At 43.5% G+C, this 27,845-nt stretch overlaps 9 protein-coding genes across 9 annotated transcripts; 3 read left to right on the top strand and 6 right to left on the bottom strand.

Annotated features, from left to right (window-relative positions):
- Nucleotides 1-64: 64 nt before the first annotated feature.
- Nucleotides 65-2,892, bottom strand: Bfra_001928 (putative mitochondrial dna helicase protein; the record flags this gene model as incomplete). Its single annotated transcript, XM_037332353.1, has 3 exons — nt 65-956; nt 1,005-1,122; nt 1,170-2,892. 3 exons carry the CDS (start codon nt 2,890-2,892, stop codon nt 65-67), a joined length of 2,733 nt encoding a protein of 910 aa, XP_037196507.1.
- A 1,285-nt stretch (nt 2,893-4,177) lies between these two features.
- Nucleotides 4,178-5,939, bottom strand: Bfra_001927 (putative nuclear and cytoplasmic polyadenylated rna-binding protein pub1 protein; the record flags this gene model as incomplete). Its single annotated transcript, XM_037332352.1, has 4 exons — nt 4,178-4,564; nt 4,615-5,262; nt 5,312-5,407; nt 5,565-5,939. 4 exons carry the CDS (start codon nt 5,937-5,939, stop codon nt 4,178-4,180), a joined length of 1,506 nt encoding a protein of 501 aa, XP_037196506.1.
- A 3,314-nt stretch (nt 5,940-9,253) lies between these two features.
- On the top strand, nt 9,254-10,480 carry Bfra_001926 (uncharacterized protein; the record flags this gene model as incomplete). Its single annotated transcript, XM_037332351.1, has 3 exons — nt 9,254-9,316; nt 9,369-9,512; nt 9,569-10,480. The coding sequence occupies 3 exons, from the start codon at nt 9,254-9,256 to the stop codon at nt 10,478-10,480; spliced, it is 1,119 nt and encodes a 372-aa protein (XP_037196505.1).
- A 614-nt stretch (nt 10,481-11,094) lies between these two features.
- Bfra_001925 (uncharacterized protein) lies at nt 11,095-11,679 on the bottom strand (the record flags this gene model as incomplete). Its single annotated transcript, XM_037332350.1, has 1 exon — nt 11,095-11,679. One exon carries the CDS (start codon nt 11,677-11,679, stop codon nt 11,095-11,097), a length of 585 nt encoding a protein of 194 aa, XP_037196504.1.
- A 471-nt stretch (nt 11,680-12,150) lies between these two features.
- Bfra_001924 (uncharacterized protein) lies at nt 12,151-12,990 on the top strand (the record flags this gene model as incomplete). Its single annotated transcript, XM_037332349.1, has 1 exon — nt 12,151-12,990. The coding sequence occupies one exon, from the start codon at nt 12,151-12,153 to the stop codon at nt 12,988-12,990; it is 840 nt and encodes a 279-aa protein (XP_037196503.1).
- A 2,800-nt stretch (nt 12,991-15,790) lies between these two features.
- Bfra_001923 (putative mfs multidrug transporter protein) lies at nt 15,791-17,725 on the top strand (the record flags this gene model as incomplete). Its single annotated transcript, XM_037332348.1, has 5 exons — nt 15,791-15,879; nt 16,069-16,099; nt 16,154-16,499; nt 16,546-16,630; nt 16,678-17,725. 5 exons carry the CDS (start codon nt 15,791-15,793, stop codon nt 17,723-17,725), a joined length of 1,599 nt encoding a protein of 532 aa, XP_037196502.1.
- A 1,423-nt stretch (nt 17,726-19,148) lies between these two features.
- Bfra_001922 (putative duf255 domain protein) lies at nt 19,149-21,752 on the bottom strand (the record flags this gene model as incomplete). Its single annotated transcript, XM_037332347.1, has 3 exons — nt 19,149-19,870; nt 19,924-21,417; nt 21,482-21,752. The coding sequence occupies 3 exons, from the start codon at nt 21,750-21,752 to the stop codon at nt 19,149-19,151; spliced, it is 2,487 nt and encodes an 828-aa protein (XP_037196501.1).
- Nucleotides 21,753-22,863: 1,111 nt separating this feature from the next.
- Bfra_001921 (putative scp-like extracellular protein) lies at nt 22,864-23,869 on the bottom strand (the record flags this gene model as incomplete). Its single annotated transcript, XM_037332346.1, has 2 exons — nt 22,864-23,209; nt 23,262-23,869. 2 exons carry the CDS (start codon nt 23,867-23,869, stop codon nt 22,864-22,866), a joined length of 954 nt encoding a protein of 317 aa, XP_037196500.1.
- Nucleotides 23,870-26,548: 2,679 nt separating this feature from the next.
- On the bottom strand, nt 26,549-27,203 carry Bfra_001920 (uncharacterized protein; the record flags this gene model as incomplete). The annotated part of the gene is made up of 3 exons (XM_037332345.1): nt 26,549-26,692; nt 26,951-27,052; nt 27,171-27,203. 3 exons carry the CDS (start codon nt 27,201-27,203, stop codon nt 26,549-26,551), a joined length of 279 nt encoding a protein of 92 aa, XP_037196499.1.
- Between the last annotated feature and the right edge of the window lie 642 nt (nt 27,204-27,845).

Raw genomic sequence — 27,845 nt, 5'->3', positions numbered from 1 at the left:
ATCGAGCAAATCTAAGCAAATTCCAGTGACTCCTGCAACACCCCAAAATCTACCATCATGAATCTCATAGACGCCCGCCACTTCTGAATTGGCGTGCCATCTCTTCCTCGTCTTCGTCGAAGAAATCATCGTCTTGCAATGGCTTGATGGGTTTCGTTGGTATCTTTGGTGGATCTGCTTTCGCAACTCTTGGGTGTGCCAAAGCTTTGTTGACGCTATACAAGCTGTTGTAAAATTCTGCCACCCTTGGGTGAGCCATAACTTTCTTTGGATCGAAATTTTGAACCTCCAAGCCAGCTTGACTTGTTGCCCGACTCAACGCAACATAAGCTTGGCCGTTCTCGAACACTCTTTTTAAGTCAATCTTGACACGCTCCAGTGTTTGCCCTTGTGCTTTATGAATGGAAAGCGCCCAGGCAAGAATAAGAGGTAGTTGGCTGCGCTGCGCCTGGACCTCTCCGTTGGGCAGTTCGATCTTCCAATCCTCTGGCTGAACAAGAAGATCTCTTACAGTTCCATCTGGAATGGAAAATCGTACCAATGGAAACAGCCTTCCATGATTGGAGACGCCAGTGATAGGTAGCTCCTTATTAGTCTGTTTGAACTTTGCGAGATCTGATTGGCGGTGGTTTTCTTCTTCGGCATCGGAAAGTTCTTTTTCGTTGAGTATATCTGGGTTGGCATCGTAGATCTCGAACGACTTTTCACTCATAAAAGCAACAACTTTCCCAAGTGATCCGTTTACCAGGCCATCATCCATGTTTTTGATTAGCATGACTTGAGCTCCCTTCTTCAATTCAATCGATTTAGGAGCCATCATGTTGGAAAGAAGTTTTTCCCTCATTCCTTCGTCGGTAATCGACCCAGAGTCGACAGCCTCAAACCTGTACGCTTTGCCATGTAGGTTTCTCAGTCTAAATGTATTCGAGTTCTCGACCTCATTTCGGGTTGGGAATCTAACGACAGTTAGTAATGAAAAGGGTTGATACTTTACTTATACGCACAATTCTGTAGCTGTCAAGTCGTCTTCATAATTTATGGCGCGTTTCATTTCAACGAAAGCTTTAATAGTGTCTTGGGAAACCTTCCCCAGCCGCATCTCGTTTAACATATTTGCAAAAACTATAAAGTGTTAGATTGGTTAAGTAGATATAATAGATCCAACTTACCAGGATCCTTCTGACGAAAAACTTCTGTTAAACCAATTGTATGGTGAATTGCAGTTCCCCAGGTAGCGGCGTCAAATGCGAATTTGACACCTCTACTTTTTTGGTTGTAATCTGGAACGGGAGGTAATTGGAAAAAATCTCCTGTGATCACAAGTTGTATACCCCCAAACGGTCGTCCATTGTTACGCATTCCTCTGGCAATCTCTTCTAATTTATCGAACAAATCGCCATCAACCATAGAGATCTCATCAATGATCAAAACCTTAGTCCTTGTCCATCGAAGCTTAGCTTTGTTGTTTTTCTTTATTTTCTTTATAAGAGTAGGTACATCCTCCTTACCCAGCCCAATACCCCCAAAACTGTGCAGTGTCACACCCCCAATATTACAGGCAGCTAATCCTGTAGAAGCTGTGACAGCAACTCGGTCACCCTCGCGGACATACTTCTTTTTCAACGCAGCAATGATTGATCTCATCAAAACGGATTTTCCAGTACCTGCAGAACCAGTAAAAAAGACACTTTTGCCCTGATCCACAACAAGGTCCTTGACCCGAGTTTGCTCGTCAGTCAACTGAATCGGAGCTAATTTAGCAGTCTTAAAACGTCCATGGGACTCCGCTGCAGCCTTTTCAGCCTTGTCGATTTTTCTCTTTCGCATCTCCTTGACCGCCCTCCTCTCCTCTGCAACCTTACTTGCGGTTGTGTTCCACGGCAAATGCTTATCTTTCTTGTCATGAGGTAGAGGGCTAAAATCCCACTCACTTGGCTTTCCCTTCCCATTGGTAGGACATTTGTTGACATAATGACCCGCCTTTTTACATTTGAAACAAACTGGGGCAGCAGATGAGCCAACCCCTTCGGAGTTTGATTCTTCGGCTTGTTCTTGTTTATGCGATACCTCATCTTGTTCTGACTTCTGCTGCAGCCATGGTAGTGTTCGTCGTTTCGATTTTGGTGCCTCGTCATCTTCAATGACTATGGCAGACTTTGCCGCCAATTGCTCTCGCTCTCGCTCTCTTCGTTTTAGAGCTCCAGGCGGCGTTCCTTTATTTGCAGGTGGCGAGGACGACCAAGTCTGCGCGCTACTACTTGGCAAGCGTTGTGCGTTGAATCGTTCGCCGAATGGGGACGAAGGCATAGTTGGAAAGGTAGGCTTTGGGGGCGCTGCCATAGAAGCATTGGTAGACAGAGGTTGTGTAGGCAAAGTATAACTGTAATCGAAATCTATATCATCGTCCTCGCTAAATTCGTCCGCGAGCTGCACAAGATCAAAGCTGCTATTCTGAGTATCTTGGAATGCGTCATCCCCGCTGAATAACGAACTCATACGAGAGCTGCCGACACTTGATATAACGGTCGATTGGCTCTCCTTAGGCAACAGCTTCCCATTTGCTGAAGCTGGTCTCAGGGGTTGTACAAATCCACCAATTGCCTGCGAAGGTTTGGGTTTCAATGATTCTTGAATATTTCCATTTCGTGTTAAATTATTTGGTGTAATTGCTACCTTTTTTGCATCGTTCTTCGCATTTGGAGGTGGAGGCTCTGTAGCCTTAGCTTTGACCGCTCGTTTTAACATCGCGTTTGCGATAGAAGAGTATGAAGCTCCTCGAGTTGGTGCATTGGTGTTGTAGAATGTTGAATGAGGATGCGCTCTCCAGCGTTGCGCGAAAAGACTTCTAGTGAGTGAAGAAAGTGCTGGAGGAATGGTGCGGCCAAATGGCATAAAATCGTTTGGGGAAAGTGCGAATTATTAGCAATGCATTTGGTTTCACCTCTTCCTGTTGTAGATAAGTAAATATAGTACGGTACTAGGTAAGTGACGAATCGAACAATCGAAAATTGTTTTGCCATTCCCTCGCGTCACGGGAAATCGCGTTTGCGAAGGACCGCGTCGTATCAAATCAATCAATTTAGTTTACCCCACATTGATTCATGTGTAAGGGAATTTTATGGGGCAATGACCATAATTGTGTGTACTTTTGATAGTTCGAATTTATTGAGTTTATTAGTATATCGGTATATCGATCGATCTCAACCTTATATTAGCCAGGAACCATTCATTGGGCCAAGACTTCTAATAGCTAGGAATGCCCTTAGTTCATCTATTCATCTATCATTTAGGTATTAGTGCCTACTAGGTGGGTAGGTTGCTTGACCATCACATCTAACCTAACCATGTGAACTTTCTCATACAATGTTTTCAAATCTCAGCCTTACAAGACCCAGTCACCATAATATCCCTCCCGGGTGGATCATCCCAACCTTGGAGCATCTTCACTGATCTATTGATCTATCTATCGAGTCACAAAGCAATTTATTCCTATTTCACCATCATAAATATAGAGTAGAGAGAGTCTGTAGTATTCATTGCTGATGTTTGACAGCATTGCTTTTTATGGGTAGCTGTGAATGCTTCTAACTATACAGTGCCCTCATCCCATTTTGGCTTCCTACCTGCCAACCAAATCCTTCGATTCTGCTGAAAAATCTTAGGTCAATCCTATCATTTTCATTACAATCTTTCGTATAACATATTTTATGTAACTGTCAGCCATATCGATAATGACAATGTTGACCAAAAAGAAGAAGTGACATGGCACAATATAAACGGGGTAGTCGCTATAGTAGATTCGTGGACTCATGAGGAGAAATGGCGAAGAACGAGAGACCATAAATCAAATGCAGAAAAATAATCCAAAGGCAAAGATAACCTAGAAGAGAAGAAAACAACTTTTTTGGACGTAACAATCACCTTTCCAACACTAGGGAACATAGGAAAACTACGGATCAAAAGAAAATTATCTTGAAATAGAGCGCCCTATGCAACTTCAATGCTGCTCGGCCTAGCCGTCAAATAAGAGACCAAAGCACAGATGCGGAAATGAGATTATGCCACCAAAATTTAATATCCCGGCTCCCCATAAGACCATAAGAACTTGACAAAGCAAAATACACCTGAAAATAGTTGCTCCAAAAGAGGTCATAAATGCGTGCGGCCGTATAGAAAATTAGCCTTGGTAACCACCAAAGCCGTTTCCGTAACTTTGCGTAGCGGGAGCACTCCACTGCGCGGTTGGTGTTGGTTGAGCACCACGACCATATCCTCCAGCACTGGCAGGGCCACCATATCCCATTGGTTGGTTGCTGTATTGTGCTGGAGATTGAGCTGGAGGACCACCATATCCTCCTTGTTGACCAGCGAACTGGCCTGGAGACTGCTGATTAGCCATGGGTCCAGCTGATTGAGGTCCAGCTTGCGGAGGCATTCCACCGTACTGTGGGAAATAAGCGTTGGGTGTACCTGGGAATCCACCAGGAGTTGGTCCGGCTTGAGGGCTGTAGCTTTGCTGGGAGCCATCGAAGCCTGCTGAGGTGGGTGCTTTATCCTTACCCCACTGGACAATCGTTAGCATAGAAAAGGTATAAAGGGAAAAGTCAAACTTACACTACACTTGAGAGGACGTCCGTTGACATTGTATCCACTCAATTGACAAATGGCGAGTGCGGCATTCTCATGAGAGTCCATCTTTACAAAAGCAAAGCCTCGATCGGCTTGGAAACGAGTCTCGACGACATATCCAAAATTCTGGAACAATGGGACAAGATCCTGTTGTGTTGTGTATGGTGTCAAGTTTCCAACATAGCATGTAGTTTGCCATTGAGGAGTCTGTTGAACAATCATATCATAGCTCTGAACACCATGGGTCGGGAAGTGATGATGTCCAAAAGGCGTGGTAGGAGTCATGCCCATAGCAGACATGGCTTGTTGTTGCGAGATAGATGGCTGGCCCTTCTGGTTGGCCCAGTTGCAACGAATAGCTCGGGAGCCCAGCCATTCACCGTCCATAGAGCTTAGTGCCTTCTCGGCATCCTGACGTTCACGGAAAGCAGCAAAGCCATAGCCCCTAGATCTTCCTGTCTTCATGTCCCACATAACACGTGCCTCGGACACAGATCCAAAGGCAGAGAAGGCCTGTAATAGAACCTCGTCATTCACCTCGTTTGAGAGGTCTCCAACAAAGATGTGGAAGTGGTTTGATGTGTCTTCCTTGTTTGATGTGTTCGATTGATAAGCCCAGTTCACTCGAATTTCCTGTATGAAATTAGCTTGTTGCTTGAAGGACCCATAGAACGACACTTACAGCCTGATGGACACGTCTTCCATTCAAAGTTTGCATGGCTCTCTCAGCTGCTCCAGGATCATCATATTCGACGAAACCATAGTTGAATCCCTTTGACTGGACCTCGATTAGCATAATGTTATTGACAAGTACAATGTATGGAAAAGAAAAGAGTTGAGACTGTTAAACCCTATTAAAAGATTTCGTAGGCTCCGAGAGCTCGAGACTCTGGGACATGACGGTAATAGAAAAGATTGATACTGACAGCACCTACATTCTTGTCAGGAATGATTTTGACATTTTGAACATGGCCAGTTGTTTCAAAAATTTGACGGAGTATTTCTTCAGTGACTCTTGGGTCAAGACCTCCAACATATAGTGCGCGCTTGTTTGGTTCTGGTGCAGCTCGGCGAACAAATCCACCGGCGCTGTCTGGCGACATTACCCCACCATTCTCGCCCATAGGAGATGTAATAGCAGTTGGGATTGGATTTGTGTTTTGCGGAATGATGACTGGTGGAAGTGGTGGCGGTGGCATATGCGAGGGATTGCCCTGGCTATTGTGGCCATTCTCATAGCCTGGCGCACCAGCAGAAGTCTGCGGTGGTGGTGGGAGCTGAGCACTGCCTGGAGCACCGTTGTCTGCCATTGTAATATAGGATCAAAGATGGTACTTTAAGTGGTCTCTTTGAAAAACTTGCTCGGAAGTAGATAGACTTAGAAATCGGAAGTAGGAAATTGTCTGGAGAGGATCGAAAAGAGATCGAAGATACAAGGAACGAAAAAAGTTGAGTTGCGAAGGTGCGCTGATTTATGTTCTTGTGTAACTTGAACGATAAGAAGCGCGTGAGACTCGAAAATTCGATAAATGACTTGCGAAATAGATCGATGAGAAAGTTAAATAAGCAACAAGTTGTTAAGCACTTGTTGTGTGAATGAATAATTGAACTTTGGAATTCAAAGTGAACAGAGGAAGTTCAAGATGAAGCTTAGGATGATGCAGAAGTAGCAGAGAGTAGGAGATCGATAAAGGAGGGGTTTTCTGCGACCAAATCCCAGAAGACCGAGTGAGAAATAGAGAGGATGAGACGATGATGATAGATTGGAGAGGTATGAATATGAAAGAAATTAATCAATCACGACCGTAAAAAAAGACGAGAGGAAGAGAGAGGAGACAAACACCACTCGAAGATCCAAACGCCTTGTATTGACAGTAGATTGAAAAAGAGAGATGGAAAGAGACGACGCTGCAAATGATCTTTCTTGCACACAGTAGGAAAAAAAGATGTTGAATGAAGAGAAACTGGGGCGGGGGGGAGGTGAAAGTAGAAGTTCGGCGCAAATTACTTTTACTGCAAGTTGAATGAAGGAGGGTCCTTTTGCTGGTAAAAACGGTAGGTTGTAGCTCTTCTTTCTTTCTGTTAGTTTCTACGCTAATCAATAGACAAGGCTACTAGGTACCAGATAGGGTCCGGGTCAGCCAAAAAGATTGAATGTGGCTAGGGATGATATGTAGGTACCTGAGGTTATGGATTGCAATCAATTCACTGTGTGTGTTTATATGTTTATATGTTTATATATGTAGAATAACATGGACAGCTTGGTTCATCCATATTCACACACATTCATATACGTTGCGTGTACTTAGCATCTACCATTCCTTTGGGTTCACTAAGCCAACAGATTTTCACATTCTTTCTCACCCAGCAATATATCAACCATATGAGAACATACCTACTAGGTCCTGATGTGATTGACTGCTCGACTGCTCATTTCCGTCTGCTTCTTTCGCTTATGTACGGAGATTTCTTCCTTTCAATGCAAGTGAGCTCTTTGGGACAAATTCAATTGATTCAATTAAGAGGTTCGCCTTCAGAATTTCATTACTTCCGGATATTTTGCATGGTGGGGTTGGATGGGGAAGGGATCTGTTCGTGTATTGGATGGGATATTATCGTCCATGATTTCTTCTCATGGGTATCATCAAGTACTCCCGCTGCTCCATATTTATTGGCTTTGGCTTGAAGTTCGATCAAGATTCTATTGAAGTGTGCAAGTCATATGCTTGACAATAAGTAACACACTTGCTAGTAGGTATGATAATGATGCTTGTGTATACAGCTCAGGATCACTTCTTGAGGGTCGCATCGTTCACGATCAATTGGTGAACGGTACCTACCCTAGCTAGGATATGAACTCAGTCCCTTGAGGACATCTATCATAAACGGACAGTCAGCTACCTACAGGATAAAGATTCACTTCCTCAATATATGTTTATGTTTCTATAAATATCTTGGCTTCTTCTATATCTTTTGCCCAAAATCTTGATTCTTTCCCAAATTACTTCATTCGACTTCTTCCTCAAATCAATTCACAGGAATCTTGTGATTGGTTGTCAGATACCTGTCTCCTGCCTACCTGGGTTCAATCTTCATTGGCCATCGCCGACAGTCAGGATATTGTGCATGAACTGTCTGTATGTAAACTACCAACAAGACCCCCCGTTGCACAGCACGCACGGAACGGAATCATTGCTCTATTCAAACGCTGCCCGCTGGAGCGGTCCGAGAAAGTTACTGTAAGGAAGTAGATGATGCTATACCGACGGGAAGGAATATCAAGAGATGCCGATTGGCAAATTACTCAATCCATATGATAGTACAAGGTATTAGTCAACGTCTTGTGGACAGATCATCCCATCTTTCCTGAAGTTAAACTTCCGTGCGGCCCCAGGCATGAGCATTGAGCAGTGCAGTGAGCACCACACAGACATGGAATCGAAGCTTATCTTGCAATCTCATCAGAGGGGTTTAATCAAAGTTTACGACCCGACAGCTCTAGTTTTGACGGATAATCCATTTTCTTGATAGTTCCGGCAAGCTAAAGACGGATAAGAAGTTGTGTTATTAAGGAGATCATCTAACAGATTCGAGCAACCAACCAAGTGTTTTAGGTATGAAGCAATTATGGAAGCTCTCTTAAAGGGTGTTATCAAGTGCATCAGGTTCATCAGGTACTGTACCTTGATTCAAGAATACCTTTGGATTTGTCTTGGCCACTTCCTATGGAGCAGAATGCTATCGAACCTCCTTCTATCCTTTGCTTTCATTGGGTGATTGGTATTAATTTAGGGTGGAAATTGCTTTGCTTATCAGGGAGGTGTGATTTTACGCCTCATTTGTACTTCAAAAGCAGTGAAAAGGGCAACATGGGTTCTCAGCAACTCATTCGTCAATAGCTCCATGGTATTCCAGCATGAAACCAACAGCGAGATGTCACCTGCATTGAGTGAACACATTTCTATCACAACATCGAGGTCTGAGGGCAATAACCCTTTACATCATACCTACTCATTCACCATTCCTTTTGCTACATTACCCCTCCAGTTTTACCATCCTACTTTGAAGATCACTCCTGGTTGGTAGGTTTGCACAAGCCTCTTGAACATCTTTGCATGCGGTGAGGCATCGAAAATTGCATCAAGGAAAGACATGACTCAACTATATTTCGGGTTAATTGTGTATGTGTATGTAGACAGGCTGGCTGATTGGCATGTGCTGAATTTTGATTTTGATTTTGATTCTGACTATTCTCTATACAGGCCCGTACCTGCTGAACCACAGGAACAAGGGGATATGACAAAAAGCTTTGATTGAGCATCAATTATTAGTAAAGCGTGCAAAGCTCAGAATGAGCCTTGTGAGACTTATGTAAGCTTGGTACAGTGGTCGTTAAAGTGGGTATCAGCGGAACAATGTTCCCCGAGCCTCCATTGACTTTCATCTGTACTATGATGAAACCATCATTGGAAACCTAAAAGTCTACCAATCTTCACCACACAGATATCGTTTCTGGACAGGAAGGTTGACTCTCCTCTCCACTATAATAAATTCAACCTTGTTCTTAGAAAACTCTTCTACCAATCTTCACACCAGCTGCTAGCACACTAACTCCCTTTTGACCATGGCTCAAGCACAACAACCCAAAACTCCTTTGGAGATTCTGCAAATTCAGATCAATGCGATCGTATGTACTCTGGGGTTTCGATCATTAACTCATAATCTAACATAGTTATCAGCTTATAGAGACTGGCAAAGCTCTTCGCGCCACAGGTATAGAGGGAGGAAAATCTATGGCCATTTCCGCCATAAGACTACACTCGACTATTCCATCTATAACCGACAATTTCCACCGAGCGTTGGACGATCTTGAAGCTGAGATTGTAAGTAGATTGACTGCTTGAATATTTAGTTGCGCGGCATTGACCTGAGAGTACAGATACGGGCAAAATCTGTTTTGGGTCGAGATTTAGAGGAATTGCGATCGAAACGAATTGCGGCAGAGAACCCGCCTGCTCAAAACATCGAGATCCCCGTCGCACATGAGCCCACACCACCTCCGCATATCCCATACGAAGATATACCTTCAGCAATAAAGCAAGAGACGATCCAAGACAACAATTCCATGCCAACAATTGCGAAGGAAGAGGAACCCCCAATCAAAAATGAAATGTCGAAAGAAATTAGAGATGAGGAAGAGATGAAAGAGCCCACGATTTTATCTCCACCCAGTACAAACGACAACAAGTCCCAACCAATTGGCCTTGGAATAAACACTACGCTTCAGGCCTCTACAGACGCCCCTGCAACGGCCACAGGAGGCGGACAAGATTCTTCAATCGATTCCCTTTTCGATAATCCAGACAGCGCTACCAACGTAGATTCCGCAGCTCTCAACTTCGACAGCATGGATTTTTCAATGCTGGACACAGCCACCAATACTCAAAGTCAAGATAATAACCACACACAAAATACCGAGTTCGACCTCTCAACATTTGGGAGCAATCCTCAAGATTTCAACATGAACGATTTACAACCTTCTAACGAGGCTTCTTCTAATAATAATAATAACAATAATAATCACAATAGCGCAAACATCACTACGACAACTGCTAAAGGAGATATGATGGATGATATCCTGAACATGGCTGCTGGCAACGATACGAATGACAACAATAATGACAATAATAATAACATGGACATGGACTCAAATCTTGATAATATGGTCGGAGCCGACGAAAGTGTATTTGATGATTTATTCTTTGGGAATGATGACGATGGAAATGTTGGAGGAGAAATAGGCGAAATGGAGCATGGTCAATTTGACAGTGCATTCTTTGGTATTGACTAAGAAGTTGTTGGGTATACCATCGAAAAGCGATATCATTTTTAGAACTTCAGGCGAAGGGTGTAGTTAGAGAGACATAATGTTTTGGCATAGGGGATAATGTAATGTCTACATCTAGGATTTTGATTGCTCTTTAACGCTCCTTTCCTTCCCAATCTTTTCAATCTCATTCCATTGTTTTCTTTCAATTTAACCAGATTCTCACAAACTATCGGAAATGTTGTTAAGCGAAACTTACTGACAGTTTCACTTTTCATGACTGTGGTTCGGGTCTCCACGAATGTATACATGGCATACACAACAGTATTTTTACCGGCTCAGATTGCAATTTGTTAAACCAAAAGTTTCTTGATATCTGTATCACTTCACATGTAGCCACTCAATCGTATGTTTCATCTGAAATGTCAAATTTATGTACGATGTCAAATTGTATATTTAATTTCAAAAACTAAGAATTCTTCAACGAGACCAGTCTCTGAATCAGAAAAGGTACTAAAGAAGATGTTGTCGATACGAGGTGTAAGGAAGTTTCCAATCTCGTTCCTCTTTATTCAATTTCCACTCGCTGCTCGGAAAGAAAATCCATATCTTGATCTGCCCAGGATTTTAACTCAATATCAATACCATTTTTTCTTCTCCCAAGCACCCCAGTTCTTTGCACCCTCCTCTTCAAAATACTCAATTTTCTTCGCCGGCTTAAACCATCGCGCTCTCTCTCTCTGCTGGGCCAGATGCTCTTCCTTTGCTTCAATTCTCTTGAAGTTTTCCCTGTTTTTGCGCCTCGATGTCCAGCGTTTATCGTCAGCTATTTCGCGGGCAGTTTTGGGGTAGATGTCACCGGTATGAACGGTGTAGATTTTTTCGGTGGCTCGTGGGAGGAATCGGGCTCGTGGGGTGGGAGATGCAGAGCTCCAGGTTCCGCCGTGACTGAGGGGTTGGGAGGTTAGTGCGAGGAGGCCTTCTGCGGTGAGGTCTTGGGGGGGTGGAGAGGATTGGGTACTTGTGGGGATTACAGTGGTGGGGGAGATGAAGGAGAAGCGTCGATCGGGATCTGTAGGGGATACTGGTGTAGGATGAGATTCGTCATCTGCTTTCTCGTCGATTTTGGGTTGGGGTTTGGAGGGTGATGAGGTGGTGTTTTTGGCGCCCTCGCTTGGAGTGGGGATAGGGGGGCGTTGGGAAAGGGAATTGGGCCAAGGCATTTTGGGGATGCTCGTAAGGAGTGAGAATTTGTATAGGGGTATGCTTTTGCTACTTTTGTACAATCGTAGTATCGTAGTATGTACAAATCTTAGGGGGCCTAATAATTAATCCGAATTCCACAGTGATGCTATGCCCGCAAAATGTTTCTTTATCCGATTGGAGAGGCTTGAAATTCCATCCATACATAAAGAAATAGCATAGCTTTATGAGATTCTATTGGCATTATTCTGAATCAGTTTGGCTATCAGAACAAAGGAATCAGCATGAGACATTAATGTGGAAACTTCAAGTACTCACGACTACACAAACAAAGAGAATCGAAATGCGTCTTAGGGTGAGTTTTAGCACAACAAAGAATAACGAACTTTATACTATTCTTCGGTCTTTTCAACCTTCGCAGAAACTATCTACCTTTTCTCCTTACACAACGATAATCAATCAAACCCAGAAATAAGCAACCAGGAGCAAATATGCCACGAGCGGGCCAGAAAAAAGGTGATCGAGATGATCCATACAAACCCAGTAAAGAAGCCGAAGAAGACATCGCCGACGTCGACATCGACATTTTAAACCCCACCAAAGCAACCCTCAAACCATCCAAAATCACCAAGCCTCCCCCAAAAGGGGGAGCTTCAAAACAACAATCCCAAAAGAACACTCCTAAAGGAACACCCAAACACACACCTCGCTCCACCCCCAAACCCCCCTCAGCAGGCGCCTACAAAAAACCCTCTCCCCCACCCAACACCCGCACTGCCGCTCCATCCTCCACCACGATCGTACCGTCCTTACCCAGCGAGCCTTATTTCTGCTGTCGCAAACCGCTTCCTCTCTCATCCTCTTTCCCTCCTGATCTCCAACGCTTCTACACTTTCCTCGTCGATTCCCTCACGATCATATATTTACCTCCGGCTGTGGCTAAACTCCCAGCGTGCACTACCTATTACCGATTCTCGCATCTTTCCTTAACCACATGCACAGAAGTGCATCGATATTTCATCGCGTACGAGCCGCGCGATGAAGTAGAAGGGATATTTGCCGAGGGCAGCGAGGTGGATGTACTAGGTAAGGCGGGGGCGTTGGATGATGAGGATGGGGTGGAGAGGAAGCAGGATGTGATGATTTTGAGTCGGAATGCGAGATGTGAGGAGCATATGAAAGAGGGATATTGGTATGTTTTGATGAAGGTGGAACAGGTGGTTGAGAAGGAAGAGACGAATGTTAATGTGGGGTTTGTGGGGATGGATACGCAGAGGGAGATGCAGGGGGAGGAGATGGATCATGAGATTGATTTGGACTTGTATACGTAGAGTTGAGGGGGACTGATGGATGAAGTAGAGTAGAATAGGGGATGGAAGAGTTTTAGGCTGGTTATGTTGAGTATGCTTTGTGTTGTAGGGGTTGCAAATATACGTACGTGTCTCCGCTGTTTTATAACCAAATTGTTTATCCCAGGAAATCAGCAAATTTGAGCTTCTGCATCTTCTGAAAATAATTCGAAAATTAATTTAATCACGGAGATTGATTCAAGAATATTGTACCTATTTGGTATATTGAATAATCTGGAGCATAGCCTTCTCAGCATTCAACCCGTAGTAGAGATCTATGGATTGACGTCATCTAGACTTCAGCGCAAACCATTTTCATTGAGGAAAGAATCCTACATCCTATCTTATATCCACAGTGTTCTTTTATTGTTGACTACTTGGCTATGGAGAAATCTAGAAAGAGTTTCTAAGTTTGGGTTTGAGTCAAGTTCGTCAAGCTGGCCAGACAATGTCCCTCAATAAGAGCAAACTGGCCTATACCTCTTCAGTATTGTAGCTAGTATGACACGTGGTCGGCTTGTTTATGGCGCATTCTAACTTGTCTACGGATGGTAAGTGTGCATCTAAAGAGATAATTTGGATAGTATAGCATGGAACGATAGCGACAATAATGCACCTGGCATGACTCTAGGGTAGATAGAACAATAATTAAAGGGCCTCAAGACGTTAAAGGGAGCCTAATACCTTACTGTAATCGCCAAGAGTAGTTGTATCACAAGAATAGCTGAGATAGAGGTAGGAATGCAGTCTGCCCTTTGTCTCGTTTGTTGCTACCCTTTTTGACATGCTCAACTTAGCTTCTAGCTAGTAGAGAGATGTTACGATGACAATCTCGACAAATTAGAATAGCTTGAGCACGGCCTTACCATCGTTCCTGTATCTTTTTGTGCTTGAGACGAACATGTACTCAAGTATTCTGTCCTCTCTTTACTATTATGGAGAAAATGCAACCATTGAACACATGATAGAGAATATGGGAACACCAAGAAACTTTCAAGAGGTCACACGACCTAGTGTTACAAGAGACGAGTTTTATACTGAAGCGAGGTCTCATAATAGTGGGGAACAGATGTACCGGATTTAAAAACGAGTTGAAAGATTAAGTCCAGGCTCAAGAATGGTACTATGGAGGGGGTGAAAGCGGATGAAGCGGCTGAGAAGTGTATTCTCAAATGAAATCAAATTCAAGAGGTCGAATGCCAAGGGAAGAACAGCACAGAGTTTCTGGATGTAGCATTATTTTATGCGTTGATGTACATGCAGCCTGGAAATTCAGCCGCGATGCTTGGTTTGCATCGCGTGGAACAGATCGGGTGGGTTCGAGATTCAAATACCCGTTGAAGCATCTCGGCACGATATTTGTCGTCTAGTCAAGCAACAGATGAAGACCGAAAGCGCTCATTTCACCGCCACAACAGGAGGTGCGTGTCATGGGTATTCTTCGGCCCACTTTTCTTCGTTAAATATCGTGGCGAACAAGTCGCTGCCGGACGTTCCGTCCAATGCAGGTAATGGTCTCGGACGAGTTGTTCCAGAAACTATTTCGGGAGTGAAAGCACGTGTACCCAAGCATACATACTTGTTCGATATATTTCACTCTATAACGGCACTTTCTAAATGCCAGCGATCTTTCCGGGTGGATATATTCGGGCATTTTACTTTGCTTGGGCGCAGATGCCAGAATATTTTGAAAAGCAAGCTCTTGCGTCCCAACTTTTGCCTCCTCCTTGAGGATGCACACCCATTTGAGTGTCGGGCTCGAACAAATATAGCTAAAGTAGAGGCTGTTATGCGCCACTTGGTATGAAACTGATTTTGCATAAATACGGAGATGCCACGGAGGAATACCAAGTATGCTCCATACGTGGAATTCTCAATGGCTCGAGCTTCCCATAGCATGCTGATCTGGCAATAGCCAGGCTCGATAATGCCCTCGTGGCTTTAAATTGTATTTTCCCTTGGGTTGACATTCGGAACCTCTTTATTTGTATTGAAATGGAAGAAAAGGTTGGTGGAAGTATTATAGATGAGAATTCAAGGTCCGCTGGCTTAGCTTATCAAGTTGATAGGTTCGAGATAAGTTCGAGGCAGGTTGATTGGCTAAGCGGCTTACTCATATAGGTAGTGACTGCCGACGGGCGTTTAACCCTTTTCTACCGCCAGCTTGCTGCTTTTCCATCATTTGGCGTTCTTCATCAATCTAGTAAAAATGGCAACGGCTGAGCTAACCATTGTCAACTCTTAGTGCTTATTCGTGGGCCTTCTCCACTCCCCCATCATCTTCTTGAGCAGAATTATCTCTTCCAATCATTCAATAATTCATTACAACAAGCATTGCTCCGTCTTGTCTATCTATGGTCAAAATCAGCAGTTAAAGTTTGTGTCCTTTTGCGTCTAGAATGACCGAGTACTCCATCAGAGCACATTACAGCATGTGCAAACATGTCATTGGTCGTGTCTTCTGAACTATCTGCTGGCAAGGATCGGGGAAGTCTCGCCGGCAAGTGTGGAATAGGCGCTGCATCCGCTGTATGGATGTTCTTTGATACCAGCCATCTGGTCGAGTATGCAAATATCCTGAGGGATTTGGAGGGGTGCTTGAACGGCATATTGGAAATATGTGGACCATCATCCAACAATGTGCGAGAGTGCGCAAGAGTGTGCGCTTTAACCGCTGATTGGACTCTTCGTCCTAATAAATTTGCTTGTCCCTACCTACTGTGAAAGTACAAGTAGAATAGTCCCCTCGTACTTTCCTCGGTGACCTGTTTGTATATTTCTCATGTCGAATTTAGCGAAATCTGATATCGAGCGCTTAGGTCGCCAAAGACCGCCTCAGTTCAAGACAGTATGGACTGAAATCGGATTTGTGTACGTCATCTTCCTCTTCTATCTTGTAAAATTGCCGTGTTCCATTTGTTCCATTTGAATCTTTCGGGTGATGTTGATCTTCCAAATGGATTTTCTCTCAAACGACCTGAGGAGTCAAAACCCACCGATAAGGAGATAGTGTCTCGACTCCGGCTGTCCCTTTCAACGCTGATGTATGAGATGTCTCAGATTTTCTACTTGTGTTTCTCAAGTTCTTTCGGTATGTCAAAATCAAATAGTGAGAAATGGTTACGTTCTTACACCTTTCCTACAGGAGTATTTCGTTAGCGGATTTGCCGTCATTGTTCCAAGCCTTATGGAAGATCTCAATATCCCAATATCCTCATCAACATGGCCAGCAACAGCTTATTCTCTGATGGTTTCGTCCGTAATGCTACCCTTCGGTAGACTGGCAGATATATACGGTGGAAGACGAGTCTATATCGCTGGTCTCGCGTGGCTCACGCTCTGGTCGTTGATTGCTGGATTCTCGAAAGATCAATATATGCTTGATATATGCCGGGCTTTGCAGGGGTTGGGGCCAGCTGCATTCATGCCATCTGGGATGATGTTACTCGGTCGAACATATCGACCGGGACCACGGAAGAATCTCGTTTTCAGTGAGTAACCCTTGATAAAACCAATGCATATCTGACCGCTTCTTAGGTATATATGGTGCATGTGGGGCCGCTGGATTTTTCATCGGCATTTTCTTTGCTGGGCTGACTGCCGAATTTGCTAAATGGGCATGGTATGTACAATCATATCTGTTGAATGGATTAGATTAACACGTTTTAGGTTCTTCTGGGTGGGGGCTATTTTATCTTTCTTAAGTGTCGCTTCTGCAATGCTTTGCATTCCATCCGAAAACGATAAGCGCGATGACCTTCAGATGGATTGGCTTGGATCAGGGCTTCTAGCAGCCAGTTTCATACTTTTTGTTTTCGCCATAACGCAAAGCGCTTATGCGTCGCACGGGTTCAAGACTCCATATATCATTATTACATTTGTGTCAGGGATAGTTCTTTTCGCAATCGCGATGTACGTCGAGCGATATGTTGCAAGTCAGCCACTCTTACCATATTCGCTTTTTGCCGTCCCGAAAATGAAACCTCTATTCATCGCTTTATTTTTCACATACGGAAGTCTTGGAGTCTTCCTTCTTTATGCTACATTCTACTGTACCAACATATTAGGTGCTTCGTGCCTGCAACTGGTTGCATGGTTTATTCCACTTGCTATTGGCGGATGTCTTATCGGTACATTCGGCGGCTTCATACTCCATCTCATTCCCGGCACTGTCCTGATCATCTTCTCTGGTATATGCTGGATCATTGCCCCTTTACTATTCGCACTCGCTCCTATACATGCAACATTCTGGGCATGGGTATTCACCGCAATGACCTTTGCAACTCTTGGTATAGATATAACATTCAACGTCACTACTATCTTTATCACTACTTCTTTACCTTCATCTCAACAGGGTCTTGCAGGCGCCCTGATAAACTCGATAATGCAATTTTCTATCGCGGTATGCCTGGGTATCTCTGAAATCATTGCAAACGCCGTGCAGAACAAAAGCGGAAGTTTGCGAGGTAGTTACAGAGCCGTATTTTGGTTCGAGGTCACATGCGCAAGTATCGCATTGTGTATCCTGATTCCCTTTTGCAAAATCGACTCCGCGACAGCTAGACTGACGGACGAGGAAAGAAAAGATTGCGAAACGGAGGACAAGAATACAGATAACCGTACTACGGCGATAGAGAACATGGATCGGGGTACTCGTGTGGGTCATTTCGAAACACCATCTTCCTCTTCTGAATCGCTGGGTCAACACGCATGTTGAACCTAGTTTCTTTGGTGCACACTCTTATTGGACATATATATTTGGTATTCTCGGTTTTGTGAAAATAGGGTTAGGGAGGACAGGATGATTAATAGCGAGGAGTTGGAACGGATGGAATCTCGGTCTAGGAGACAAGAGGTAGTTTGGGAGTACCGCGAACTTTTCTATTTATATGAGTGAGGAGGGTTATGATGCAATTTTGAGCCTTTAGATTTTCCTAGAGGTTACGAGTATAACAGAAACTGGAGAGTGTGGGATACTCTTAGAATGAATATTTAAAATTTAAACGTCGTCTAGTTAGATAGAATCATATACACATTAGTGTTCTCTCTATTTTAGCTACAAGAAGAATTTTGAAAATGCCTTTCCTGTTGTATTGTGTTGTGAACAAGTGCAAGTTTGGGGACGAGTTTGGTACACATAACATATGATTAAAAGAGAAGGTTGCAGTATCAGAGAAGTATCTAATTACACAAATTTACTTAACATTCACAGACTATAAGAAACCCTGATTTCATGTATCCAATACTCATCAATCATCCGAAAAATCCGATTCGCAGAACGATATCCGAGCAAGTATTTCAAAGCCCGCAAAAAAATAAAGATCCATGTACCGAGATTCCCGTGAAGAGTCTTTATCAGATGCAAATGTACAAATTATGCTAAGCCAGATTCCACAGTCTATCTCTTATACAAGTATCACATGATACGCTTTTCAATCTTGGAAAAGGGAGTCTTCTCTCCCTTTAGTAACCAAAAAAGAATAATGACAAGAAAAAGAAAAAAGGGAGATAGAGAAAGAGAAAGGAAAGTGATTTTTATAAAACAGGCTCTAGAATCATATGAATATGAATATTTGCAATACATACTTGCTGCAACTGTTAAACATCTACACAAGATGATCTAAACCAAACATCAAATGCCTACACTCCCAAACTCACAAAGCAAACGCGATGACTAAATCGAAATTCATACACCATTCGAGGAGCGTCGATTCATAGTTAGGACCTAGGTACTCAAGTAAATTTCACTTATGTTCTCTCAGATGCTCTCCTCAGCTTCCGGGATCGCAATCTACACTCATACTCGAGTACACACCTCAACACTTAACACTTGATAAAAATTTGCGCCTCCATAAGTCTCACAAACGATTCTTAAAAAGTCCAGCCGCCTACCACGATTCCACTCTTCAAGACGTATTTATAATCATATTTTCAAATTGGAAAGCTACACTAGCCGTTAAGCACATTTCACTAAGATCAAACAGAGAGAACATTAACAAACATGACAAGTAAGCAAGTAAGCGAGATCCATTCACTGTATACACGCTATACCATACCATACACATCTTTGAAACTCCGCTAAACCCCTATCAACAAAGACGCCATGATAGCTAACCACATATTTTCCTTTTCACATATACCTAATTTTCCTTTCCTTTATCCGCGACGCTAGTTTTAGCCCCAAGATCTACTTGCTGTAGATTTCCCTTGAGGACTGTTTCCCCTTGACTCTTATTTAAACTTTCTCCCGAGCCCGATAATGATTCTTTCAAACCGGTCATTTGAAAACTATCATTTTCCATGGGACTTACCTCCATCTTGACACCCGAGTCCACAAAGATTGGCTCTTCCTCTTCTTTACATACCCCATTTTCGCAGACGAGTATTTTAGTCTTGTCGCTCTTTCCCGCATCTTTCAACAATAGATTTCTCTGTCTCAACCACTGTCCATTTCCCTCCGAAGAATTCAACCGAACGATCGATCCTAAAGAACCTCGGGGCTCCTTCTCAGATTTTTGAACCCATCTTCCCCCTAAATTATCACCAGCTGCATCATGAATCACCACACTCTTTACACCCAAGTGACTAGCTACAATTGCCGGCATGAAACTAGGGAATAACCACGGGTATTGTAGCATTTCCGATTCAAAACTTTTCACGGTTTCCTTCGCTTTCTTTGCATAAGATTCATCGTTGAAAATTGAAGATAGGCGATACAAATTCGAGGAAGAGACACCATTCGTAGAGGGTTCGGAAGAATCCATGGCATCTTTGAGACGAAGGATTACGTCTGGAGCAGAAGCGGCAGTTGAAAAGAATGCACCCGTACCATTACCGTCATAGAAAAGATTTATTTGCGATTCTATTGATTGCCATTAGTATCACTCTGTATGAATTGAAAGAAGGATTACTTACGTTGAAGTTCATCGGCCCATTGAAGCCACTTCTCGTCGAAAGTAGTTTCATATAAATCGATAAGTCCTTCAATCAAAAATGCATAATCGTCCGCAAATCCTTGAGTATCACCTCGTCCTTCACGCCAAATCCGGTAGAGAATCTTGGCTTTATCGTCATACAGATTTTCCTTGATAAATGTAGCTGCCTTGAGGGCTGCATTAAGGTACTCTTGAGCCTTGATTGGATCAAAACCGTTGATAACAGAGGATAATCTAGCCAAAGCCCCTATCGCAATACCATTCCAGCTGACAACGATTTTATCATCCATAGCCGGCTTTACCCGGTCAGCTTCTCGACGTCTTCTTAATTGCGCTTTGCCTTCTTTAATAACCTTTATAATTTCAGCCTCCTTGATGCCAAATTGACTTGCTAATGCAGATGGAGTGCTTGAAATGGCCAATACGTTCTGGTCCATGAATTCGTCATGTGGATCATTTTCCTGCGCTACATTACCATGACTAGTAACATTGAAGAAAGCTGAAAGTATCAGTCCACGTTCGCTGCCAAGAATATTTTCAAATTCTCGTTTAGTCCAAACATAATAGGCGCCTTCTCGTTTCTCGGAATCGCCATTTTTATAATAACTATCGGCATCTTCGCTGGAATGGAATCCTCCCTCCGAGTGTGAAAGAGTGGTCGTCAAATAATTTGCGATATCGTATGCGACTCCTAGAAACTCCGGGTCTCGCGACAAAAGAAAGCCATCCAAATAGAGATGTAGAAGCTGCGCATTATCGTAAAGCATTTTTTCGAAGTGGGGAAGAGACCAATCTGCAGTGGCAGAATATCTAGCGAAGCCATTTCCAATATGATCATGAATTCCACCACGAGCCATTTTTCGAAGAGTTGCAATAGCAATTTCCTGGGCGTTTTGGCAATCAGGAAGTCCAACAATGTCAATTACAGCTTGTGGGAATTGGCCCAAACGGAGCAAGAAGGCAATTTTCGAAGGGGTAGGAAACTTTGGAGCTGAACCAAACCCTCCATTTGCCTGATCATAGCTACTAGCGAAATGTTCAGTGACTTCTTCCAGTAATTCGAGATCAATATTGTCCACACCCTCCCCCAGTCTGTTACTCAAGGTACCCTCGTTAGCGAAATCCTTCAATTGCTGCAAACTTTGTGCCGAGTCCTGTCTACATCGCGATTCCTGTTCTGACCAGACAGTACTCAATTTATCCAGAATTCCCAAAAAGTCGACCTGATCTTCGAAATCTGTCGTCTTACTTGGTCCCCGCCAATATGTACCCCCAAACACTGGCTCCAAACTCGGTGTCAGGAAGACATTCAGCGGCCATCCTCCAGAGCCAGTCGTCGCTTGCACAAAGTTCATATAAATTCTATCAATATCCGGACGTTCTTCGCGATCGACTTTGATGGGTATAAATGAGTTATTTAATCTTGCAGCTACTTCTTCGTTTTCGAATGACTCGCGCTCCATTATATGGCACCCTTTGTCCCATGTCGTAAGCTCTTGGTCGTATCTACGGCGAGTTTCAAAAGAGGGAGGACTTACAATGACAGGAGCTGTAACCAATGCTCACAAACAACAATTTATTTTCCCGACGCGCCAAGTCAATTGCTTCATCCCCCCAAAGCTGCCATGCCACCGGATTCGCAGAATGAGCGCGAACATATGGACTCTTGCTTTCACTGGCTCTATTGACCAGCTGCACTTTATCATTCTTCTGTTCCGGTACCGTCGTAGTGGCCTTTCCCAACATACCCTTCAAAGCCTGTCCAATGCCTTGCGCCTCCCCCACTCCACGCATGTTTGAACTCATCATGCTCTGAACTCAAATGTCTATCTTTGAATTGAAAGGTTTGATGGTCTTGAAGTGGACCGTAATCTGTATGTTCAATCTCAAATGGGAAGGTGAAATTCGCGTGCGCGAGAAGTGGAGTTGAGTTGTCTGTGTTGTCGAGTTGACTCTCAAGGTCACTAACGGCTGCCTCGTTATCCTGATAAATAGCACACTTTTGTTTTCGAAAGACGACTTTGTTTCAAACGAATATCAGATATAATTCAAGATATCTTACACTCAAATAGATGTCCAAAAATAGTCCAAGCATTAGAAGAAGAGTACAAACACTACCTGAATCCAGAAAGATATCTTCATGTACCTAGTATTGTGTGAAGATAGAAAAAGTCGAGACATTTCTAGGCGTATCGCCTTATCGTCAGTATTCCATCACCTCTTGATTAGCTCAGATATAGGCACGGACCGTTTTATCCCGCAGCTGCGCTGCCACTACCGAAGACTGACTCATTTTTGCCAAGCTTTATTCATCCTGCACAAATCTCAATCACACCTCACTTCAACCATGCATCTATCGTCACATCGTTGTAGATCCGTTTGAACTAGATCGGATCAACGCCCAAGAACGCGGGTGAAGATTAACGAGATTCCTCATTGATCTGAAGGTAATCGATCAATCATCTTACACTTCGGCATATCTCCAGGGATAGTAAATCACAATCAAATCACAGTCAAATCACAATCAGATACAATCAGGAACTAATGAAGTTTTGGAAAAAGGATCTCAAGGACCTATTTAAGTTCAACTATGTACAAGAACTGAATGATGAGCAGAAGAATGCTAATACGTGCGAAATAACTTAAAGCAATTAGGAACCCAAGTCTATCAAGGGGTATCTAAAAGGCGCAACGCATAAAGTTAAGAAGGTCGTCAAACACCCAGGGAAGACGCGAGATCCATCCATTTCTGTCCATTTTTTATATGATGTCGTTAGATGCGTATCGAAGGTATAAAGTTGCGGTCCAGAGCTCGGCAACAAAACCCCCCTCTCAATAGAAGTTCATACATGAAAGGTAAGCTAGGCTCAAGAGCTTAAACGCCAAGAACTCCTTTATGTGCGAATGGGCATGATATCATTTAAGAAAGAACGTTGGTGGCAAATTCACCGATAACGTTTCCTGCTGGGTAGTAGTTGCAGACGCTGTACCAGATGTACATGCCTGGGTAGATGGAGTTGTCAGTTCCGCAAGTCTTGACGGCACATCCAACTTGGTGGGATCCTTGCCAGACAATTTGAGTGAAATGCAAGAAGTCACCGACAGCCTCGGATGGGCTGGCAACACCGTACAAGGATCCGAAGAGAGATTCCTCCTCATACCATTGCTTGATATGATCAGCGAGGGCGGCTTCGGTAGTAAAAGCAGTTGCGTCAGAGTTTCCGGAAACAGCGATGTTTTGTCCATATCCACCACCACCAGCGGTCCTATTGTGTATTAGCATAATATTCCAATATATGAGAGAGGAAGAAAACTTACAAGTCGTGGGCGAATGTGGTACAGCTACCCTCTTGAGCGGCGTAGTCAGCAAGGGTTTGATTCCAGGTCATGGCGCTAGCTTGATGACTAGCACGAGCATCGTTGTGTGCAGCGACACAAGTTGGGGTGAGAGCATCGGTGGCGGAGGCAGCTTGAGTAGTAGCTACAACAGGGGCGGCGGAGCTTGTAGTGACAGCAACAACCTTGGCGGCGGCAGCTTCAGTGGTAGCAACAACGGGGGCAGCAGCTTCAGTGGTAGCTGGAGCGGCGGCGTAGGTAGTTGGAGCTTGGGTTTCAGTAACGACAACGACAGCTTGGGAAGTTGTAGTTGGTGCCGGGGCAGGGGCGGCTTGAGAGTGAGAGTGTCTGTGAGGTCTAGATTGAGCTGGGGCAGTGACAGTCACGATAACGGGAGCGGGGGTAGATTCGGCTCCAGCGGTAACGATGACTGGCTCTCCAGTAACAGTGACCATGACCACGTTTGTCACGACATCAACTTGTGTCTCGACGACTTGAACGGGAGCGGCGATCTCAAGACCCTTCTTGACGAGTGGGGAAGCAGCTGCAAAGGCAGCGCAGAGGGAAGCGAGAGCGATTGAGGAACGCATTTTGATTGATGTTGATGGTAATGTGGGGGGTTTAATTTCCTTGTGTTGAGATGACTTTTGGAATTTTCGATGCTTTCTTCGAGAAAGTGAGAGAGTGTACTTGGACCGGGAGTTTCGTTAAGAAATTGGCGTTGAAAGATTGGCAGCACTGCTGTACTCGTGAGGATATATTCTTTCGAAGAATTTCAAGCTGCTCGAATGAGTGTAAGTGCCTCGAAAGACTGGTTGTAAGGAATGTAAATGTGGTGGTGGTGGGTAAAAAGGACGAAATCCAGATGGGCGGAAAAGAAGGTGGTTTTATTTGAAAGGAGTAAAGTTTGATGGATGGGTGAGACTGGGGTTGGTTTGCTGTGGAGCGGTGCTAATAAGATTTAGTGGGTACTTTGAAAGTGCTTTGGTCCAGGGTTTGTGGTGGAAAGTAGAAGGATTGGATGATGATGTTTAACAAGGATATTTTCTAATCAAAATAACTCAAAAGGGTAATGAATGTTCAAATAAATGAGTGAATGTAGATAATATTCTGGTGAATGGAGTTTAGAAGAATTGAAGGGGGAATTGGATTGATATTAAATAATCAAGGGTAATTTCCGTACTCTGCGTACAGATCGATAATGTCGATGGATTTCTTTGAAGTTATATCGCGATATCAAACTTCTCTTCTTCTCTTCTCCGTCGGCAAAAGATTCCCTTTATTAAATCTTTCCTCGCAACTCGTCATGCAGGAACCAAAAAGCGAAGAGGATACAATAATAGAAACTAGACAATCACATTAAATCCATTCTTTATTCCTCGGAATAGAAACACATAAAGAAGAAACACAAGTACATTATTTACGACAAGAACACCTATCTTCATCATCAAAGAACTCTCTTGTCAATTTGATAGCGTGCGGGATAGACCGAAGATAGCACATCCACGATACTAAATCTTCACTCATGCCAACTTCACTTACCTGTACGATTTCCAAGTAGCGTGCTAGCGTGTTATTATTTCTTTAATATGCAGACTCAATGAATAAAGAAAATCCCTTTCTTTCTTTCTTTCCTTTCTCTGGGTTATTTTTCGTAATACCTAAGTAAGTACTATAAACCGAAAAGCACGAAAGAAATAAGATGAACCAAGACGAAACCAGGATGGCTTGGACGAAATCTCTCGGGTTGGTATCGACTAGACTTTGTGAAGGAGAGGAGGTATTCTGCAGGGGGTGTGTTCTTCGAGAGCTGTAATTGGATCTTTGAGCTCACGGAGGGTTAGCAAACGAATCATGCTGCTGCAAGATGAGGGCGCGGACACTAGGGGAATTCTGGATGGGCTCGCGATGGGCTAGTGGTAGGGGTGGCCGCTGTCACTTTGCACTCTGCTTGAAACACTTTATACAAGCCTTTTTTGCTTCATCTCGGACAGCCGGGACTAAGGACGGTACGTACTTTTTGGGTTTGGGCGGAGAGTGGTGGTGATGGCGATGGTGTTTTTTCGTGGGTAGACGGGTAGGGAGCGGTCAATTTGTGAGGAGATGTGATATGAAATGATATTGATGCGAATAAAATTATGATTTGAATCTCGAGATATCGAGATAGAGATGTAAGATGAGGAAGAGGAAGCATAAAAAGTCTGGAGATTATAATTTCACTTCTGATTCAAGCATAGATTTATCGCTGAGGACCCCCGGGAAGGACAACTCGTGTGAGCGCTGGTAGGTGAATAATCCGTATGAGATGATTATTCAGTATGCGATACGAATCATGCATTCAATCAATTCCTTAGAACTAGAACGCTATTTTCTCCCTCGAAACAAATCTCATTCATGAACACAACGACCGGGGAATTTTGCGTTCTTGTATCATGAGGTGCACGAGGGAGAGGGATAGTGCTATGTATGGTGTTTCAGTTGAAACAGTGTTGTACAACTGTGCCTGTAGACATATTGCATTTCATACCGATTCGTGAAGATCTAACGTTTTCACAATATTGAAAAGTTACCAGTGCGATGATTCATTTGATGGTCTTGCGATTTTCAAATGTTCGTTTCGCGTGGAGAATTCAATAGATGGGAGGAATCAATTATTGGGATGGATGCATTAGTTAGCTACGTACGTACAGTAAGGAGAATCTCGAAACACTGGAGGCGAAGAAAGAGCAAAGGATGAAGTCTGACTGGATTTTCTGGAAATACTGTGAAACCCGAAACACGGCCTCAATGTCATGTATATTTACAAGAAAGATCGTTCCTGAAGGATCAAAAAGGTTGGGTTGAAAGGCGTGGTGGAGATCACCGTGGTCGTTTGGATTGTCAATGGACAGGTGTAAAGAGCCTTGGCTGGGTAATGACCTTGTAGGCATTCCTTCACAGATACATAGATCAATTGATAGATGGACAGCCTAGATCTACGGAGGAAGAGTGTACCAAGGAATTATGGTTGTGAAGCATTGAATCTAGTCATCGGGTCACTGTCATCCATCCACCTACTGTAAACTCCCGATTCATCGAACTTCACATTGTATGAGGTATTTAACTCTACAACAAAACGACAGGTTCATAATACACACGAATATCTCTTTCCTCCCGTCCCACGGAAAAGCACATCTCAAAGAATATGTATAAAACCTCATCCAGCAAACGTGATGTCATATCGAGAAGTCCAGATGCCACAGAGCATGCGGCAGTTCATCTCGTATTGATTAATGAAACGACCGTGTGGGACCAACAAGATTTCCAACAGGGTCTCGCATGAATTTCCCTCCCTGAATGTTGGTGCTTGTCAAGATTGCAAGAACGAGAGTCTGGGGTTGACATGGATGAGCAGCGAAATGTTGCAAAATTCTCTGTTGGTTGCGTTTTTGTTTCGTTTCTGTTTTACCTAATTAGCCAGCTAGCAAGCAAACAAAGGCTATAGTATAGTATAGCTCAGCTCAGCTCAGCTCCGAAGAAAGGCAGATTCTCAAACTCAAATTTGTGATAATATACATACATATTATACATGCTCCAAAAGCCATGTTGAAAATCTCAAAGTTAAGGAGTTGTAGAGGTTCCAAGATTCTTGGACGGAGGTCTAGAAACCATTTCGACGACCCTTATCATACGTGAATCATATTTCTTTGGTAAGAGGAACAGCAAGGTCTAGAGTATCTATCCATTCTTATTGGATTTTCGATTTTCTCGGCAAGCTTGCGAGCATCTTGTACCTGCATTAGATCTCCTCACCATAATCAGGAGCTAACAATTATCCGTTAGCCGAGCATTTTTACTCACGAGCGGCCAAAGTCTGGTAAGCTGATAGGTAGGTACAACACCGGTACGTACCCAGGAAGAATCAGGGGCAGAAAATTGATTCATTGGGAAAAATAACTTTCGTCTGGTTCGCACAGAGAAAATGCCTCACATTTTGATGGATGGTTTAGAAATTATTGTACAACTACAACTACGCCTACTTATCTACCTAACTACATACCTATCTACAAAATGTAACAAGGTGAATAGATTGGTTCACCACCCCAAACAGTAATAAGTAAGGTTAGTCTTTTCTTTTAACATGTTTGATCGTAAAGCTTGGCATAAAGGGGAAGATGGGGGAAAAGAAGCAAAGGGAAAAAAAGCATTGATCTGATAGCTCGGAGTTTTTGATACACCATTCATAGGGATGAGAGATTACTGTTTTACGATGGCTATCAGATCTTCATTGCAGTACGTAGCTAGGTACAGTGCGCTCCGCAGATCGTCACTGCCGTGTGTGCATTATTGTTGCATTACTGCATGCAAAAGGCCGATTTCCTTGTTCCGTTTTCTGGATTAGATTGGGGATCAGTAAGATTGGAGAGTAGTCGTGGCTCTTTTTCTATGGAGATGCTTGCTAATGTTACCATGTGAGAATATCCGTTTGTACGGAGTCGTAATCCGCTGCATCATTTTGTGTTCACCGTTAGATTACCAACCATCAATTTTGACTCTTCATTCTTCACCGTCCTCGACTTCTTTCGC

Source organism: Botrytis fragariae (genome assembly GCF_013461495.1).
Source record: "Botrytis fragariae strain BVB16 chromosome Unknown tig00000006, whole genome shotgun sequence".
In the NCBI taxonomy this organism is placed as follows: Eukaryota; Fungi; Ascomycota; class Leotiomycetes; order Helotiales; family Sclerotiniaceae; genus Botrytis; species Botrytis fragariae.
Note: the sequence above shows the minus strand (reverse complement) of the source record. Positions and strands in the feature narration are given on the sequence as shown.